Below are 16,563 nucleotides of genomic sequence, written 5' to 3'. Positions count from 1 at the left end.
TATATTCATAAAATGTAAATTGTAATTATAATAACAACGAATTATTTCGCATCGTATTTAGCCTCAATAACATTATATAAGTCGCACAATTAAAAATACTAAGTGCGAATAAACATTAAAATGTATACAAAGAACTTTATAAACTGCTAATAAATTCATTACAAAATAGTGTTTGAAAAAAACTTTAAAGGTGGTAGAACTGGCTGTGGTTCGACTCCGGCGGCACTACCGCCACACCTATTTCTGCCTATTTCCGCCTAATAACAGCAGTGTTAGGCGCTGCTGTGTTCCGGTTTAAAGGGTGTGGTGAGGGAGATAGACTTTTCCGAGGCGTTTTAACTTAGTCCTCAGGAGTAGCGGCGCCTCTGTGGCCGACCTCACGTAGAAATATCTAATCCTATCTGGGGTTGATTACAGATGTCCATGGGCGGCAGTAGCCACTTATCATCAGGTGGACTGCATGATCGTCTGCTACTCCTATATTATAAAAAAAAGTGTATAGTCCGCGCCAAATTTCTAGGCGGCTCTGAAGTTGTTGCGAGCAGGTGTAGTCATACAATTTGCTATGGCGACGCGATTCATTTCTATATTCAGAGCGGACTAGCAGTTTTACGCGGACTATAACTACTGTATATTCCGTTAAATGGAAGTAATGTCGAATTCAATCTAGCGAAACTACGAATAAAAGAAAAATTCTAGGAAGTTTGCATAACAAATAATGGCAGATATATGTATCTCACTCGCACTGTACGATTTCTCTTTCGTACACATCGTCCGCCATGTAGGGATGGCGATTCTTTCCGAAAAAGAGCGATTATTGAATAGATGCGAATTGAAGTGCAATAAATCGATTCACATAAAAATCGAGGCTCAAAGAATCAATTCTCCAAAAATTGCTCTTCAGTCTTGTCAGCTGAAAAGGGAGCGAATATCGAAAAAAACCGGTCATCAGGACCAAACAAGCATTGAAATACGTATCTGTCAGCAAAAAATGTCTATATCACATTTGTGAACGTTCAATCAACTTAAAAAAATGGACTTTTGATTGTCTAGGATGAAACATCGATTAAAATATCGATGTTTTGTTCCGAAAAATCGATTCCTAGATTAAGCTCAATTCGCATCCCTACGTGACACTTGACAGCAGTGTTGCTAGATGCACTGTAATTACAGTAGACTTACTGTAATTTTACTTTATTCTATTGCATTTACTGTATTAAAATTTTACAGTGTATTTGACTGTATTTGCTCTAAAACACTGTATTTGACTTTTTGATTCACTATATTTTCTTGCTGATTTACTATATTTTTTTCATCAGTGCACAAACAAGTTAGTTATATTACAAATCTGACCTGGCAACACTGCTTGACAGCTGTTGTTTCGACTTTTGAGTTTATGAACAAGTGTCAAACTGTTTGAAAATAAAGATAAAGTTTTTAACGTTAATAGTTCATATTTATTCCTGCTTATTTAGCTAAACTCAGGACAAAACATTTATTGTTATATAATGCGACCGAAAAACCGGTTTATAACGTGTGAAATTTGTGGAGAGCGTGCGAAACGTGTTGATCGCGAAAAAAGAATGTTTATGGCAAAATTTCCATTAGATGAGTCCCGGTAAGCATTTATTTAAATAATATACATTTTAACCAATAATTTATAGGTAAACAAGCCTTGCAAAATTTTGCTATAATTCATTTTTATTCATATTGTGTATAGTTCTTCTATCTCACAAAGTCCATTCGGGTTCCATAGATGTCTTCGTAATTTTTTGTCTGTTTTTGTGTTTTTTTGTCTCTCTCTATTATAGTATCTCATTTGTGTTCAATTATCCGAATAAATGTTTCTTTCTTTCTTTCTTTCTAATTTAAACGCTAGCTAAGCTTCGTGATAATCGTTAGCTATCATACTTCAGCCCTGAAACAAAAACAAAATAAGTAATTTATTAGACAATATCCCTATAAACTAATATACGTTATTTATTATTATAATCCCGTCACGTGTGGGGCTCGGACTTCCTAAGATAGAAGAACTATAGTAGTGTTTTATAGTTAGCGCCAAACTGCTAGTCCACTCTGAAGTTATTGCGAGCAGGTGTAGTCATACAATTTACTATGGCGATGCAATTCATTGCTAAATTCAGAGTGGACTAGCAGTTTTACGTGGACTATGCTCTAACAATCTTGAAAACTTGGGGCAACAGCTTGCTTCTGTACAAAATTGGAGTAAATCCCTCTCTCACATGTGCGTAGAGGTTCATACATTTCACGAATGTATACATATTTTGAAGGTGGTAGAACTATTTGTGGTTCGACTCCGGCGGCACCACCGCCACACCTATTTCTGTTATAACAGCAGTGTAGTGCAGCTGTGTTCTAATTTGAAGTGTGGTAAGGGAGACAGACTTTTCCGAGGCGTTCCAGCTTAGTCCTCAGGGGTATCGGCGCATCTGGCTGACCTTAGTTAGGAATTACTATCTGGCGTTGATTACATATGTCCATGGGCAGCAGTAGCCACTTACGATCAGGTGGACTGCATGCTCGTCTTCAACTCCTATATTATAAAAAAAATTATAAATATTTTAATATATTTTCAGATGTCGCCAATGGGTTAAGATTGTGGGCAAAGAAGATTTAGCATATGTCCCCATAGAAAAACTCCATTCTTTGAAGTATGTTTGTGGGGCTCACTTTGAGAATAAGTTCTTTAATAAAAAAAGAAGTCGGCTTAAGAAGTCTGCAGTTCCATCAAGGAATCTAAGAGCAAATCCACTTCCAGATGAAATGTTGGTTGAATTTCCTTGTCATATCAGTTCATATACTGATATGATTGATGATGATAATGATAATTATGCTGACACATCCATGATTGTACCAACCACCGAATCTAGTCACATGGGTAATAATATTTCTTGAGTTTAGAACTACATCATTTTCTATTTTGAATTTGTTTTTTTATATGGGTGTAGCAGATGAGGGTGCAGTCCACCTGATGGTAAGCTACTGCCGTATGGACATCTGTAATCAACCCCAGATAGGATTAGATATTCTTATCTTACGTCGGCCACAGTTGCGCCGCTACCCCTGAGGACTAAGCTGGGACGCCTCGGAAAAGTCTGTCTCCCTTACCACACCCTTCAAACCAGAACACAGCAGCGCTACAGTGCTGTTATAACAGAAATAGGTGTGATGGTAACCTCAGAGTGTTCTACCACCTTCACAATTGCCTTCATACCGGAATATGAGAGTGAAAGTATAATTATTATTAATATATCATATTTAAAATTGATAATATTCTAGCCTTATCATTTAACAAAAAAATCTATCTTATTCACAGGTAAATCTACTTTAAATAACCCACTTTCACATGAACATAATTATTGCATGCAAAAGGAGAAAGTTCTTCGACAACGTCGACTATGTAAAAAAGAGAAGACATCGGACTTAGGTGAGTAATAAATAGAAGATTTCATTCTCATTTCAATTCTCTGCAATGTAATAGAAGGTGGTGGAATAACAGCAGTGTTAAGCGCTGCTGTGTTCTGGTTTGAAGGGTGTGGTAAGGGAGACAGACTTTTCCGAGGCGTTCCAGATTAGTCGCATCTGTGGCCGACCTCAGGTGGGAATATCTAATCCTATCTGGGGTTGATTACAGATGTCCATGGGCGGCAGTAGCCACTTACCATCAGGTGGACTGCATACAATTTTCCTATAGTATTGCAATCCTCAAAGTACGTTTAAGTTTTATGTATTTATTTCGATTTCAGATTTAGAAACTTCATCTCTGAAAAAAGAGCTGATTAAAAGAATAAATATGTTTATACAGAAAATCATATTGTTAACAGAAAATCATCTTATTAATTTGTTAAGGTTTATAATATTAACACGCTTTTATTAGCTTCAGACGTATGTATGTTGGTATGTTGGTATGTTAGTATGTAACGGAATCTTTGAACATGATTTTAACCCCCTTCAAAACGTCGGATTAACTCGAAATTTGGCATACTTATTAAGGACCGATGACAATTCAATATTTTAAACATTAATAGTTTTGTACCATTGTCCTTATCAACATCCTCAGGATTAACGATTTTCGAGGCGAGATTTTTCAAACACCTTCAGCAAAGTTCATCGCAACTTTAGATTGCAAATAATTATTGCTATTTAGTTTCAATAGGCGTAACTTTTATATCGTGATTTTTAGTTTAGAAAATAATAATGTTATTTCCCTATAACTCAAATGTTCTGAAACATATCTATAATGCGCTCTTGTAGAATGATTTTTAGGATTCCGTACTCAAAGGTTAAAACGAAACCCTCTGCGGTCTATTCGTCTGTCGTTGGGCTTTATCTCTTAAATCGTACTAGATAGACACTTGATTTTTTTACAAACGATGAATAATGGTGGTCGCTATAACGAGAAATACTAAAAATTAATAAATAATTATAGTTCAAAAAACTAAAAAACACGCTTTTATGATAAAATCGACTAAAAAGTACTAAGGTGCTCCATTTATCAGGTTCGAAAAGCACCCCACACTTTTTCCACAATTATACTATTTACTGTTCCTTAATTGATTCTTAGATTGAAAATTATTTTCTACTTTTTAGTTGATTTTATCATAAAAGCGTGTTTTTTAGTTTTTTGAACTATAATTATCTGTAATCGTGTTTTGATAATGACATTTCTTTGTTTACATTTTGGACACCTAATTATGAATCAGACAAAACACACACTGTGGGATATGTAAGACTTGCTATTTTGCCACCATTCGCTCAATTTTATTTAATTACTAGCTGACCCGGCAAATGTTATGTTGCCATATAAATAAAAAAATGTTAAGGGTGAACAACCCTTATCAGTTAGGGGTATGAAAAATAGATAGCCGATTCTCAGACCTACTGAATATGCATATAAGATTTGGTGAAAATCGGTAACGTCGTTTCGGAGGAGTACGGTAACTAACATTGTGACACGAGAATTTTATATGTAAGATACATTGGTGAGTTACAGATTTGGGTCCTCTGTTTTTAAACCAAGATTGCAGTGCTCAGATTGCCAACCGGTATTTTTAAGGATTGACGAGGACAAATATCCAGCGACATATACACGACAGTTGGTTTATTTTCTTATCTTCCTTTAGATAAAATGAAAAAATATTATTTGAAATAATTGTTTTATTTTGTGTTCACATTTTGTTCACCGTGTATTTTTAATATTAATTGATTTTGCACTTTAAACATAAACAACGTTGGACTTCAATGTGGAATGACTTAGGCAGTCATTCCACATTGAAGTCTATCACATCGGATCCTACTTTTGATAATTTTAAAAATTATCAAAAGTAGGATCCGCGCCAAACTTCTAGTCCGCTCCGAATATAGAAACTAGTCGCGTCGCAACAACAAATTGTAGATATCAGCGGCACTGCGACAGCACGTTACGGAGTATAGCATCGTATAGTTCGCGTCAAAAATCTAGTCCGCTCTGAAGTTGTTGCAGGTTTAGTTAGCGTATACTCCGTAACGTAAGGGCACACTGACGTAGCGATGTGGGCGAGAGCGGGCAGCGGAGTCTCGCTAATATCTACAATTTGCTATTCGACGCGACTCGTTTCTATATTCAGAGCGGACTAGTTTGGCGCGGACTATACTGTAGAATCTTACAAATACAAATACAAATATCTTTATTTGTAGAATAAGGTGCATACATTGGTGTTACAGTCAAGAATTTTCGCTCATTCTGCCATAAATGGCGTACAAATATAATTTTAAGTCGCATTTTATGAGTTCAAATTATTAAATTGTAGATATTAATTTCCAATATTATTAAAACGTTAATAAGATAAAATGTGAATAACAATAAAATGTCACATAAAGATAAAAATGAAAAATGTCAGTGGTATCACAATAGAAAATGTCAAAGGAGCATCAGTGGACCATAGTAGATTATTATTATTGTATTTATAATTTATTATATATTTCTTACCACAAAGGATTCAAACCTTTACGTTTAAAACCCTCATATTTCAGACCATCAGCACGTACGCTACAATCCTCTGAAGGATGAATGGATCCTGGTGTCGCCACATCGCTGCAAGAGACCTTGGAGTGGACAGACTGAACAGCCGCCAGAGGACCAGCCTCCAGATCCTAATAATCCCTTAAGACCTGGCACTGTTAGGTCTAATGGACAGGTATACCTACTCATAGTTTTTATAGTATTAGAGTAGCAGAGCATGCAGTCCAACTGATGGTAAGTGGCAACTGCCGTACGGACATCTGAAATCAACCTCAGATAGTCGACCACAAAAGCGCCGCTATCCTTGAGGACTAAGCTGGAACGCCTCGGAAAAGTATGACTCCCTTACCACACTTCAAACCAGAACACAGCAGCACTACACTGCTGTTATAACAGAAATAGGTGTGGCGGTGGTGCCGGAGACGAATCACAAAGGGTTCTACCACCTTCAAAATGTACCGGTACTATTGATTTAAAAAGAGTTTTAAACTTTTTCAGCGCAACCCTCCGTACACCTCAACGTATGTCTTCCCGAATGACTTCCCGGCTCTCCTGGAGAGGGTTCCAGAGCCGCCGCCACCTGAACATCCCTTGTTCCAGGCGTCCCAAGCTAAGGGTACTTGCAGGTATGTTGTTCTGAAGGATTATATGTGCATGCTTACTTGTTCAAATCCCAGGCACGCACCTCTGATTTTTCAAAGCTATGTGCGTATTAGAAATTAAATATCACTTGCTAAACGGTGAAGGAAAACATCGTGAGGAAACCTGCATACTTTGAGAGATTTATTTTAAAAAATCTCAAAGGTATATGAAGTCTACCAATACGCACTTGTCCAGCGCGGTGGACTATGGCCTAATCCTTCTCATTCTGAGAGGAGACCCGTGCACAGCAGTGGGCTGTGAACCAGTGGTGGGTTGATGATGATGCTTACTTATTATTTAGTCCAGGCTCGGCACGAACGACACAGTCACCTCTAAGTAAAAAAGAAAAGTCAGGAAAGCCCGCTAAAAATTAAACATTTTTTCGTTTTAAGATATTTTTAATAAATGAAGTTAAAACAATGAAAAATACAGCTATAAGTAGTTATTTATGTAACTGCTGTAATGTTATTTGGGAAAGGGAGATCTCCCTGTGAGCTAGGTGATCATACCCGGGGAGCAGCCGTGCTCCGACAGTCTCAGTTCCCAGCGTATATTACAAGAAGTTTAGAAAACTTCGATAGCGTGATTCAGAATACTCGTGGCGCCATCTGTTGACGAGTAACGGAAAGTCATCACAATTAGATACATTAAAATAGGAAATATTTGGTATAAAATTATACCTTTAACAGAAAAATTAATGCTGTGTTGTGCGGTTATTCTTGCAAAGCAGCGAAATTTGGGAACAGTCATATTTAACTTACTCAATTACTTTTTCCAGGGTGATGTGTTTCCATCCGGATTCTACAATGACAATTCCGTTGATGTCAATTGAAGAAATCCAAGCCGTGATCAAAGAGTAAGTTGTGTTTTTTTATAATATAGGAGTAGCAGACGAGCATGCAGTCCACCTGATGGTAAGCTACTGCCGCCCATGGACATCTGTGATCAACCCCGGATAGGATTAGATATTACTACCTGATGGATCCTGGTGTCGCCACACCGCTGTAAACGACCCTGGAGTGGTCAGACTGAGCAGCCGCCAGAGGACCAGCCTCCAGATACCAATAATCCTTTGAGACCTGGCACTGTTAGGTCTAATGGACAGGTATACCTGCTCATAATTTTTTTTAAAATATAGGAGTAGCAGAGCATGTAGTCCAACTGGTAAGTGGCTACTGCCGCCCATGGACATCTGTAATCAACCCCAGATAGGATTAGATATTTCTACCTGAGGCCACAGATGCGCCGCTACCCCCGAGGACCAAGCTGGAACGCCTCGGAAAAGTCTGTCTCCCTTACCACACCCTTCAAACCAGAACACAGCAGCGCTTAACACTGCTGTTATAACAGAAATAGATGTGGCGGTGGTGCCGCCGGAGTCAAAACACAAAGGGTTCCACTTTCAAATGCATTTCATACTATGTTTTGTCTTGATCTTACATACATAATCGAGCTATAATAGAAAGAGACAAATTATCATCAGTTTTAGGGCATACATTTATGAAATTTAAAGTTCAAGTGTTATTTTTTCAGATGGATAAACCAAACAAAGGAGCTAGGTCGCAAGTACACTTGGGTTCAGATCTTCGAGAATAAGGGTGCTATCATGGGGTGCTCTAACCCCCACCCCCATTGTCAGATCTGGGCTTCCAGCTTCCTTCCAAACGAGCCTAGGATTAAGGAGAGGTTAGTAGGTAGTAGAAATTGCAGTAATAACCTAGTGGTTACTAAGCTTGGTCTCTTGATAGAAGGGTCCGAGGTTCAAATCGGCACACACCGGTGATTTTTCAAAGTAATGTACGTATTAGAAGTTATCACTTGCTTAAACAGTGAAGGAAAATATCGTGAAGAAACCTGCATACCTGAGACAAAAAGTTTTCAAAGGTATGTGAAGTCTACCAATACGCACTTGTCCAGCGCGGTGGACTATGGCCTAATCCTTCTCATTCTGAGAGGAGACCCGTGCCCAGCAGTGGGACAGTAATGGGTTGATGATGATGAAGATGAAATAGTTATAGTAGAATTCTGTTACTGACTCTCAAGTGGGTATAACGATATTATTCTTCAGCTTTACAGTAAGTGGTAATAAAGTGAAACAAAGGATTAGGGTTTGTACACAAAGCTCGCAGATTTTTGCGATGCGACGTCGCATCGCAAAAATCTGCGAGCTCCCTCGACGCATCGCAAGAACTTGCGAATTGATTCGCATCGCACAGTGGTTGTTGTTGTTGGTCACCCTGAGAGACGCTACGCGGCACGATATCGCATCGCAGCAATTCGCATCGCAATTTTCTGCGTTGCGAATTCGCATCGCGTCGCATCGCAGTTTTGTGTTTGAGCCCTACAACCCAAAACCAGTAATGGTCGGTGAAAAAATATATCGTGGGGAAACCTAAATGCCTAAGAAGTAAAAATTGTTCTCAGAGGAGTGTCAGGTCTATCTGTACTCTGCCAGTATTGCCATATTAAGAATGGTAGAATATTGTAAAGCTCTCTAATTTTTGCCCAGCAGTGGGCAGAAAACTGTTGATCATGTACTGTCACAAACTACTCTTCAATTCTCTACCGTTCTTCTGTATAACAAATTTTCAACAAATATAAGTATTAATCATAGATAAGTAAAGATTACTCACTCCTAACAAGAAAATGTACCCAGTTTTGAGAACTGAAATAGTTGCGTAAAAAAGTTTTGCCACGTCTCCGTGCTAAAATGTCCCTAAAATATTTGAAATAATTATTTATTTATTAAGTAAATTGTACATTGTAATTGTAAATTACGCAGTATTAGTTATTTATTCGTAAATTTTCTCTAAAAATGTTTTTATTTGTCAAGAATTCAAAAAAAGAACTTACTATAATAAGCCGTTTGTGGCTTCATTCAATTTCAAGGCGGCGAAGTATCTTTACTATGGTATTAATATTGATTTCAGAACACAAAAAGAATATTTAACAAAATACGGGAAGCCTCTACTAGGAGATTATTTACAACAGGAATTGTCAAAGAAAGTAAGTAAAATAACATATTCTTAATAATATATCGTTATATAAGAGACCGCCTAAACGGTCAATTATACTGTGCAATATTACGAATTGTGCAATATTATTGACCTTTTAAGGTCAATATTGACAATTGCGCAATGATTGACCGAAAGTTTGAGCTAGATTAATTTTTATTGCACCATATTTTTTTATTTCGTGTAGGGTCAGTATTGTGCAATTTTTTCAAATATATCATCCGATATAATATTACATATTTTTTGTATAATATCGACTGAACACGAAAACATTGTGCATTTCTTATCATTGTGCAATATAATTGCTTTCAGTATTATTGTACAATAATGAGTATTGTACAATGTTATTGTAGGTCTAGAGGCTGCTTTACGTTATGTTGTTATAAGTAATATATTAACGAATAGATTAAGGAAAATTTAATATAAAAAGGGGTAGAGTCCGCGTAAAAATGCTAGTCCGCTCTGAATATAGAAATGAATCGCGTCGCCATTGCAAATTGTATGACTACACCTGCTCGCAACAACTTAAGAGCGAACTAGCAGTTTGGCGCGGACTATACTTATTTATATATAAAATGTGTATTTTTTAAAAGATAAACGTTACTCCACTGCGGAGGGTAATGTTATTCTATTGTATGTATGTATGTCTCATTCTTTGTCACGCTGCAGCACAAACGGCTTGACGGATTAACATATGAGGTGTCGTTGGATTCGTCTAATGTGGGAGTGACATAGACTATATTTATAGTAGTCGGGTTTTTACTTTCATATTCTTCAACTCTATTTCAATTCTTCAATTGTTCCTTACGTTGTTATATTTATATAATTATATTCTTTAGTTTAAAACTATAACCACGCTTTTATTAGCTTGACCTGTAGGTATGTATGTAACGGAATCTTTGAACTCAATTTTTACCCACTTTGAACGGTTCAATTAATCTAAAATTTTTACCAATTATCAAGAATCGATGACAATACACGATTTTAATAATTTTCTCCCATTCTCCTCATCAGGATCGTCAGGAATCAGGATTAACGATTTTCCTTGTGCGATTTTAGCGTGGTTTTTAGTTTTTAAACTATAATTATTTATTTTCAGGAACGCATAGTCCTCCAAAACTCGGAATGGGTGGCTCTAGTACCGTATTGGGCTGCGTGGCCCTACGAAACAATGTTATTACCGCTTAACAACAAACCACAGAGACTGACAGATCTCAATGACGCCCAGGTCACCAGCTTAGCGGAGATCATGAAGCAGTTGAACACAAAATATGATAACTTGTTCCAATGCAGTTTTCCGTATAGTATGGGATGGCATGGTAAGTTTTTTTTATATAATATAGGAGTAGCAGACGAGCCTACAGTCCACCTGATGGTAAGTGGCTACTGCCGTACGGACATCTGAAATCAACCTCAGATAGTCGACCACAAAAGCGCCGCTATCCTTGAGGACTATTTCTGTTATAACAGCAGTGTAGCGCTGCTGTGTTCCGGTTTGAAGGGTGTGGTAAGGGAGACAGACTTTTCCGAGGCGTTCCAGCTTAGTCCTCAGGGGTAGCGGCGCATCTGTGACCGACCTCAGGTAGGAATATCTTATCCTATCTGGGGTTGCTTACAGTCCATGGGCAGCAGAAGCCACTTACCATCAGGTGGACTGCATGCTCGTCTGCTACTACTATATTATAAAAAAAACACTTTTCCACCCCTGAAAACTAAACTGACATGCCTCGTATCTTAGTGCAAATATGAAGACAAGCTCAGTTTACTTATTTTAAACCTTCCAGGAGCACCAACAGGCCCTTCAAAGTCACCAGGCGACTCCCCCCACTGGTTACTCCACGCGGTCTACCTCCCCCCCTTACTCCGTTCAGCCACAGTGAAGAAATTCATGGTGGGGTACGAAATGTTGGCTCAACCACAGAGGGACTTAACTCCGGAACAAGCAGCTGAAAGATTAAGATCATGCGACCATCTTAAACATTATTCGAAATAAGAAGAAATGGTCGCACAACTAATGTCATCTTGGTTGGGAGTTGGTTGGAATGTCAGCGCAATGACAGATGTCAAATTGACGTTTTACGCTATTGTCTATTTGTATCTTTATTTGTTGTTGTATAAAATAAATGACGTTGTTTTATTTTTGTTTTTTTTTTTATTACCCGTATTGCAGTTATAGTCCGCGCCAAACTGCTAGTCCGCTCTGAATATGTTGCGAGCAGGTGTAGTCATACAATTTACTATGCCGATGCGATTCATTTCTATATTCGGGGCGGACTAGCAATTTTACATGGACTACAGCAGTAACTTCTTACCAGGCGGTGCATGCTCGTCTGCTACTCCTATAATAAATAAAAAACATCGTCTAAGACAAAACAGACCGGTCGACCTATTTATTTTTATTCGTTCTAATATGAACAGTGCTATTAAAATACATAAGTCTATATGAATTTGGAATATAACACATTTATTTTCCCTCTAAAACTGTCGATACACCCTAAATGTGAACTCGCTGTAATATAAAATAATTAAAATCTATGAACTACAATTACTTTTCTAATTTGGAACGTTTTACAGTTTATTTTCAAGACTTGTTACAATAATAATTACAACAAAAACATTATAGTAATTAAAATTAAATATAAAAAGCTACATCTGAATAGGTGTCCCTGGGATGAGTTTCCAGAATGATGGCAACGGTCTCTCGTTGGATAACGAGGCTAATTCGCTGTCCGAGGTATATGTATGTTTTTCTCTTAATAGGCATATTACCAACTTTATCTAATTTCCGTTTATTAGGGAATCTAGAAAATTAACAAAATACTAGATATTGGCTGAATCTTTAAAATTCATAGCAATTTATACAAACAATTAAAAAAACAGTTTTGATGTCAGAACTATCAATGTCAAAGAGATGTCAAAATTGTCAAACAAACTTTCAATATGGCCGTAGAAAAGGAATAAAGCCTCCTTAGTCCTAAATATTTTTAACACCGAAAACATTTAAAAAACCATTCAAAATGAAGGAAATGAACATTAATATCGAGGGATATAATGTAAACGGCATCTGTGTTGGTTGTTTGAACTATAATCGCAAAATGTTCTACAATAGGGCCGTCAAAGATTGTTTCCTTGTTTTGGCTAGTATCGACGTAAGTATCACTATTCTATGTATTTCTTACAACTTATGCGTAGGAAATAGCGTAAATTTGTGTTTAAAAGTGTCAAAATGGGGTCTTTAAGTCATATTTTGGATAAAATTCGTATTTGCGTCGGAACAAAAATCCTTGGATCCGCCATTGTTTCTTTTTTTTTTATTTCAACGCGTAATAAAATAATGATACGTGTAATAAATGTTAATTGAATTAAGTTAATTAATGTTTTCTATTCAGTTTTAACTTCTATAACATATATTTTAAAATATTATGTAATATGCTTAAACTTTTTGTTTTGTTTTGTTATAAATATGGTTGGATGAAGTTTCATTGGGTTAAAAAAATAATTATATCGTAGTTATTATATATATATCAATTATAAATTAGAACTTAATGATCACTTGCTTCACTTGGCCACAGTGGTGCACTGTGACCTCATCCTTCTCATTCTGAGAGGAGACCCGTGCCCAGCAATGGGACTGTAATGGGTTGAAGATGATGATGATGATGATGATGATGATGATGATGATGATGAAGAATATGGAAGTAGTAAAAGAGCATGTCCACCTGATGGTAAGTCAGTGGGACAGTAATGGGTTGATGATGATGATGATGAAATAGTTATAGTAGAATTTTGTTACTGACTCTCAAGTGGGTATAACGATATTATTCTTCAGCTTTACAGTAAATGGTAATAAAGTGAAACAAAGAATTAAACCCAAAACCAGTAATGGTCAGTGAAAAAATATATCGTGGGGAAACCTAAATGCCTAAGTCTGTAAAAATTGTTCTCAGAGGAGTGTCAGGTCTATCTGTACTCTGCCAGTATTGCCATATTAAGAATGGTAGAATATTGTAAAGCTCTCTAATTTTTGCCCAGCAGTGGGCAGAAAACTGTTGATCATGTACTGTCACAAACTACTCTTCAATTCTCTACCGTTCTTCTGTATAACAAATTTTCAACAAATATAAGTATTAATCATAGATAAGTAAAGATTACTCACTCCTAACAAGAAAATGTACCCAGTTTTGAGAACTGAAATAGTTGCGTAAAAAAGTTTTGCCACGTCTCCGTGCTAAAATGTCCCTAAAATATTTGAAATAATTATTTATTTATTAAGTAAATTGTACATTGTAATTGTAAATTACGCAGTATTAGTTATTTATTCGTAAATTTTCTCTAAAAATGTTTTTATTTGTCAAGAATTCAAAAAAAGAACTTACTATAATAAGCCGTTTGTGGCTTCATTCAATTTCAAGGCGGCGAAGTATCTTTACTATGGTATTAATATTGATTTCAGAACACAAAAAGAATATTTAACAAAATACGGGAAGCCTCTACTAGGAGATTATTTACAACAGGAATTGTCAAAGAAAGTAAGTAAAATAACATATTCTTAATAATATATCGTTATATAAGAGACCGCCTAAACGGTCAATTATACTGTGCAATATTACGAATTGTGCAATATTATTGACCTTTTAAGGTCAATATTGACAATTGCGCAATGATTGACCGAAAGTTTGAGCTAGATTAATTTTTATTGCACCATATTTTTTTATTTCGTGTAGGGTCAGTATTGTGCAATTTTTTCAAATATATCATCCGATATAATATTACATATTTTTTGTATAATATCGACTGAACACGAAAACATTGTGCATTTCTTATCATTGTGCAATATAATTGCTTTCAGTATTATTGTACAATAATGAGTATTGTACAATGTTATTGTAGGTCTAGAGGCTGCTTTACGTTATGTTGTTATAAGTAATATATTAACGAATAGATTAAGGAAAATTTAATATAAAAAGGGGTAGAGTCCGCGTAAAAATGCTAGTCCGCTCTGAATATAGAAATGAATCGCGTCGCCATTGCAAATTGTATGACTACACCTGCTCGCAACAACTTAAGAGCGAACTAGCAGTTTGGCGCGGACTATACTTATTTATATATAAAATGTGTATTTTTTAAAAGATAAACGTTACTCCACTGCGGAGGGTAATGTTATTCTATTGTATGTATGTATGTCTCATTCTTTGTCACGCTGCAGCACAAACGGCTTGACGGATTAACATATGAGGTGTCGTTGGATTCGTCTAATGTGGGAGTGACATAGACTATATTTATAGTAGTCGGGTTTTTACTTTCATATTCTTCAACTCTATTTCAATTCTTCAATTGTTCCTTACGTTGTTATATTTATATAATTATATTCTTTAGTTTAAAACTATAACCACGCTTTTATTAGCTTGACCTGTAGGTATGTATGTAACGGAATCTTTGAACTCAATTTTTACCCACTTTGAACGGTTCAATTAATCTAAAATTTTTACCAATTATCAAGAATCGATGACAATACACGATTTTAATAATTTTCTCCCATTCTCCTCATCAGGATCGTCAGGAATCAGGATTAACGATTTTCCTTGTGCGATTTTAGCGTGGTTTTTAGTTTTTAAACTATAATTATTTATTTTCAGGAACGCATAGTCCTCCAAAACTCGGAATGGGTGGCTCTAGTACCGTATTGGGCTGCGTGGCCCTACGAAACAATGTTATTACCGCTTAACAACAAACCACAGAGACTGACAGATCTCAATGACGCCCAGGTCACCAGCTTAGCGGAGATCATGAAGCAGTTGAACACAAAATATGATAACTTGTTCCAATGCAGTTTTCCGTATAGTATGGGATGGCATGGTAAGTTTTTTTTATATAATATAGGAGTAGCAGACGAGCAAACAGTCCACCTGATGGTTAGTGGCTACTGCCGTATGGACGTCTGTAATCAAACCCAGATAGGATTAGATATTCCTACCTGAGGTCGGCCACAGATGCGCTGCTCGAAAAATTCAACCTATATTTAATGCAAAATGTTTAGAAAACTCCGATAGCGCGCTTCAGACTTGTAACACCATCTATTGACAAGTTGAAAGTCACTTGAAGGTGGTAAAACCCTTTGTGGTTCGACTCCGGCGGCACCACCGCCGCACCTATTTCTGCCTAATAACAGCAGTGTTAGGCGCTGCTGTGTTCCGGTTTGAAGGGTGTAGTAAGGGAGACAAACTTCCGAGGCGTTCCAGCTTAGTCCTCAGGGGTAGCATCTGTGGCCTACCTCATGTAGGAATATCTAACCCTATCTGGGGTTGATTACCGTCCATGGGCAGCAGTAGCCACTTACCATCAGGTGGACTGCACGCTCGTCTGCTACTCCTATATTATAAAAAACAGTTTTCCACCCCTGAGAACTAAATTAACATGCCTCGTAACTGAGTGCAAAAATATGAAGACAAGCTTAGTTTACTTATTTTAAACCTTCCAGGAGCACCAACAGGCCCTTCAAAGTCACCAGGCGACTCCCCCCACTGGTTACTCCACGCGGTCTACCTCCCCCCCTTACTCCGTTCAGCCACAGTGAAGAAATTCATGGTGGGGTACGAAATGTTGGCTCAACCACAGAGGGACTTAACTCCGGAACAAGCAGCTGAAAAATTAAGATCATGCGACCATCTTAAACATTATTCGAAATAAGAAGAAATGGTCGCACAACTAATGTCATCTTGGTTGGGAGTTGGTTGGAATGTCATAACAATGACAGATGTCAAATTGACGTTTTACGCTATTGTCTATTTGTATCTTTATTTGTTGTTGTATAAAATAAATGAAGTTGTTTTATTTTTGTTTTTTTTTTATTACCCGTATTGCAGTTATAGTCCGCGCCAAACTGCT

At 36.9% G+C, this 16,563-nt stretch overlaps 2 protein-coding genes and 1 long non-coding RNA gene across 3 annotated transcripts; all 3 read left to right on the top strand.

The window, feature by feature from the left end:
- The first annotated feature begins 1,371 nt into the window (after positions 1-1,371).
- LOC140755446 (uncharacterized) lies at positions 1,372-3,508 on the top strand. The gene is made up of 3 exons (XR_012103776.1): positions 1,372-1,618; positions 2,598-2,899; positions 3,338-3,508. It is a non-coding gene; the product is annotated as an uncharacterized LOC140755446 (long non-coding RNA).
- Positions 3,509-6,523: 3,015 nt separating this feature from the next.
- On the top strand, positions 6,524-11,815 carry LOC140755518 (probable galactose-1-phosphate uridylyltransferase). The gene is made up of 6 exons (XM_073090805.1): positions 6,524-6,648; positions 7,443-7,520; positions 8,198-8,350; positions 9,595-9,670; positions 10,778-10,997; positions 11,463-11,815. Exons 2-6 carry the CDS (start codon positions 7,447-7,449, stop codon positions 11,669-11,671), a joined length of 732 nt encoding a protein of 243 aa, XP_072946906.1. The 5' UTR covers positions 6,524-6,648; positions 7,443-7,446; the 3' UTR covers positions 11,672-11,815.
- A 534-nt stretch (positions 11,816-12,349) lies between these two features.
- LOC140755369 (probable galactose-1-phosphate uridylyltransferase) lies at positions 12,350-16,509 on the top strand. Its single transcript, XM_073090564.1, has 4 exons — positions 12,350-12,412; positions 14,091-14,207; positions 15,315-15,534; positions 16,157-16,509. Exons 1-4 carry the CDS (start codon positions 12,350-12,352, stop codon positions 16,363-16,365), a joined length of 609 nt encoding a protein of 202 aa, XP_072946665.1. The 3' UTR covers positions 16,366-16,509.
- The last annotated feature ends 54 nt before the right edge of the window (positions 16,510-16,563 follow it).

The sequence above is a fragment of the Epargyreus clarus genome, unplaced genomic scaffold (assembly GCF_041222505.1).
Source record: "Epargyreus clarus isolate Ecla_fem2 unplaced genomic scaffold, WU_Ecla_fem_2.2 ptg000033l, whole genome shotgun sequence".
Classification (NCBI taxonomy): domain Eukaryota; kingdom Metazoa; phylum Arthropoda; class Insecta; order Lepidoptera; family Hesperiidae; genus Epargyreus; species Epargyreus clarus.
Note: the sequence above shows the minus strand (reverse complement) of the source record. Positions and strands in the feature narration are given on the sequence as shown.

Bases quoted from the DNA above. Each gene is read 5' to 3' on its own strand.
- LOC140755369 (XM_073090564.1), top strand. From the start codon at position 12,350: ATGAGTTTCCAGAATGATGGCAACGGTCTCTCGTTGGATAACGAGGCT. The intron at 12,413-14,090 runs GTATATGTATGT...TTCAATTTCAAG, and splicing joins AGGCTAATTCGCTGTCCGAG to GCGGCGAAGTATCTTTACTA. The intron at 15,535-16,156 runs GTAAGTTTTTTT...TAAACCTTCCAG, and splicing joins GTATAGTATGGGATGGCATG to GAGCACCAACAGGCCCTTCA.
- LOC140755518 (XM_073090805.1), top strand. From the start codon at position 7,447: ATGTGTTTCCATCCGGATTCTACAATGACAATTCCGTTGATGTCAATT. The intron at 7,521-8,197 runs GTAAGTTGTGTT...TTATTTTTTCAG, and splicing joins ATCCAAGCCGTGATCAAAGA to ATGGATAAACCAAACAAAGG. The intron at 8,351-9,594 runs GTTAGTAGGTAG...TATTGATTTCAG, and splicing joins GAGCCTAGGATTAAGGAGAG to AACACAAAAAGAATATTTAA.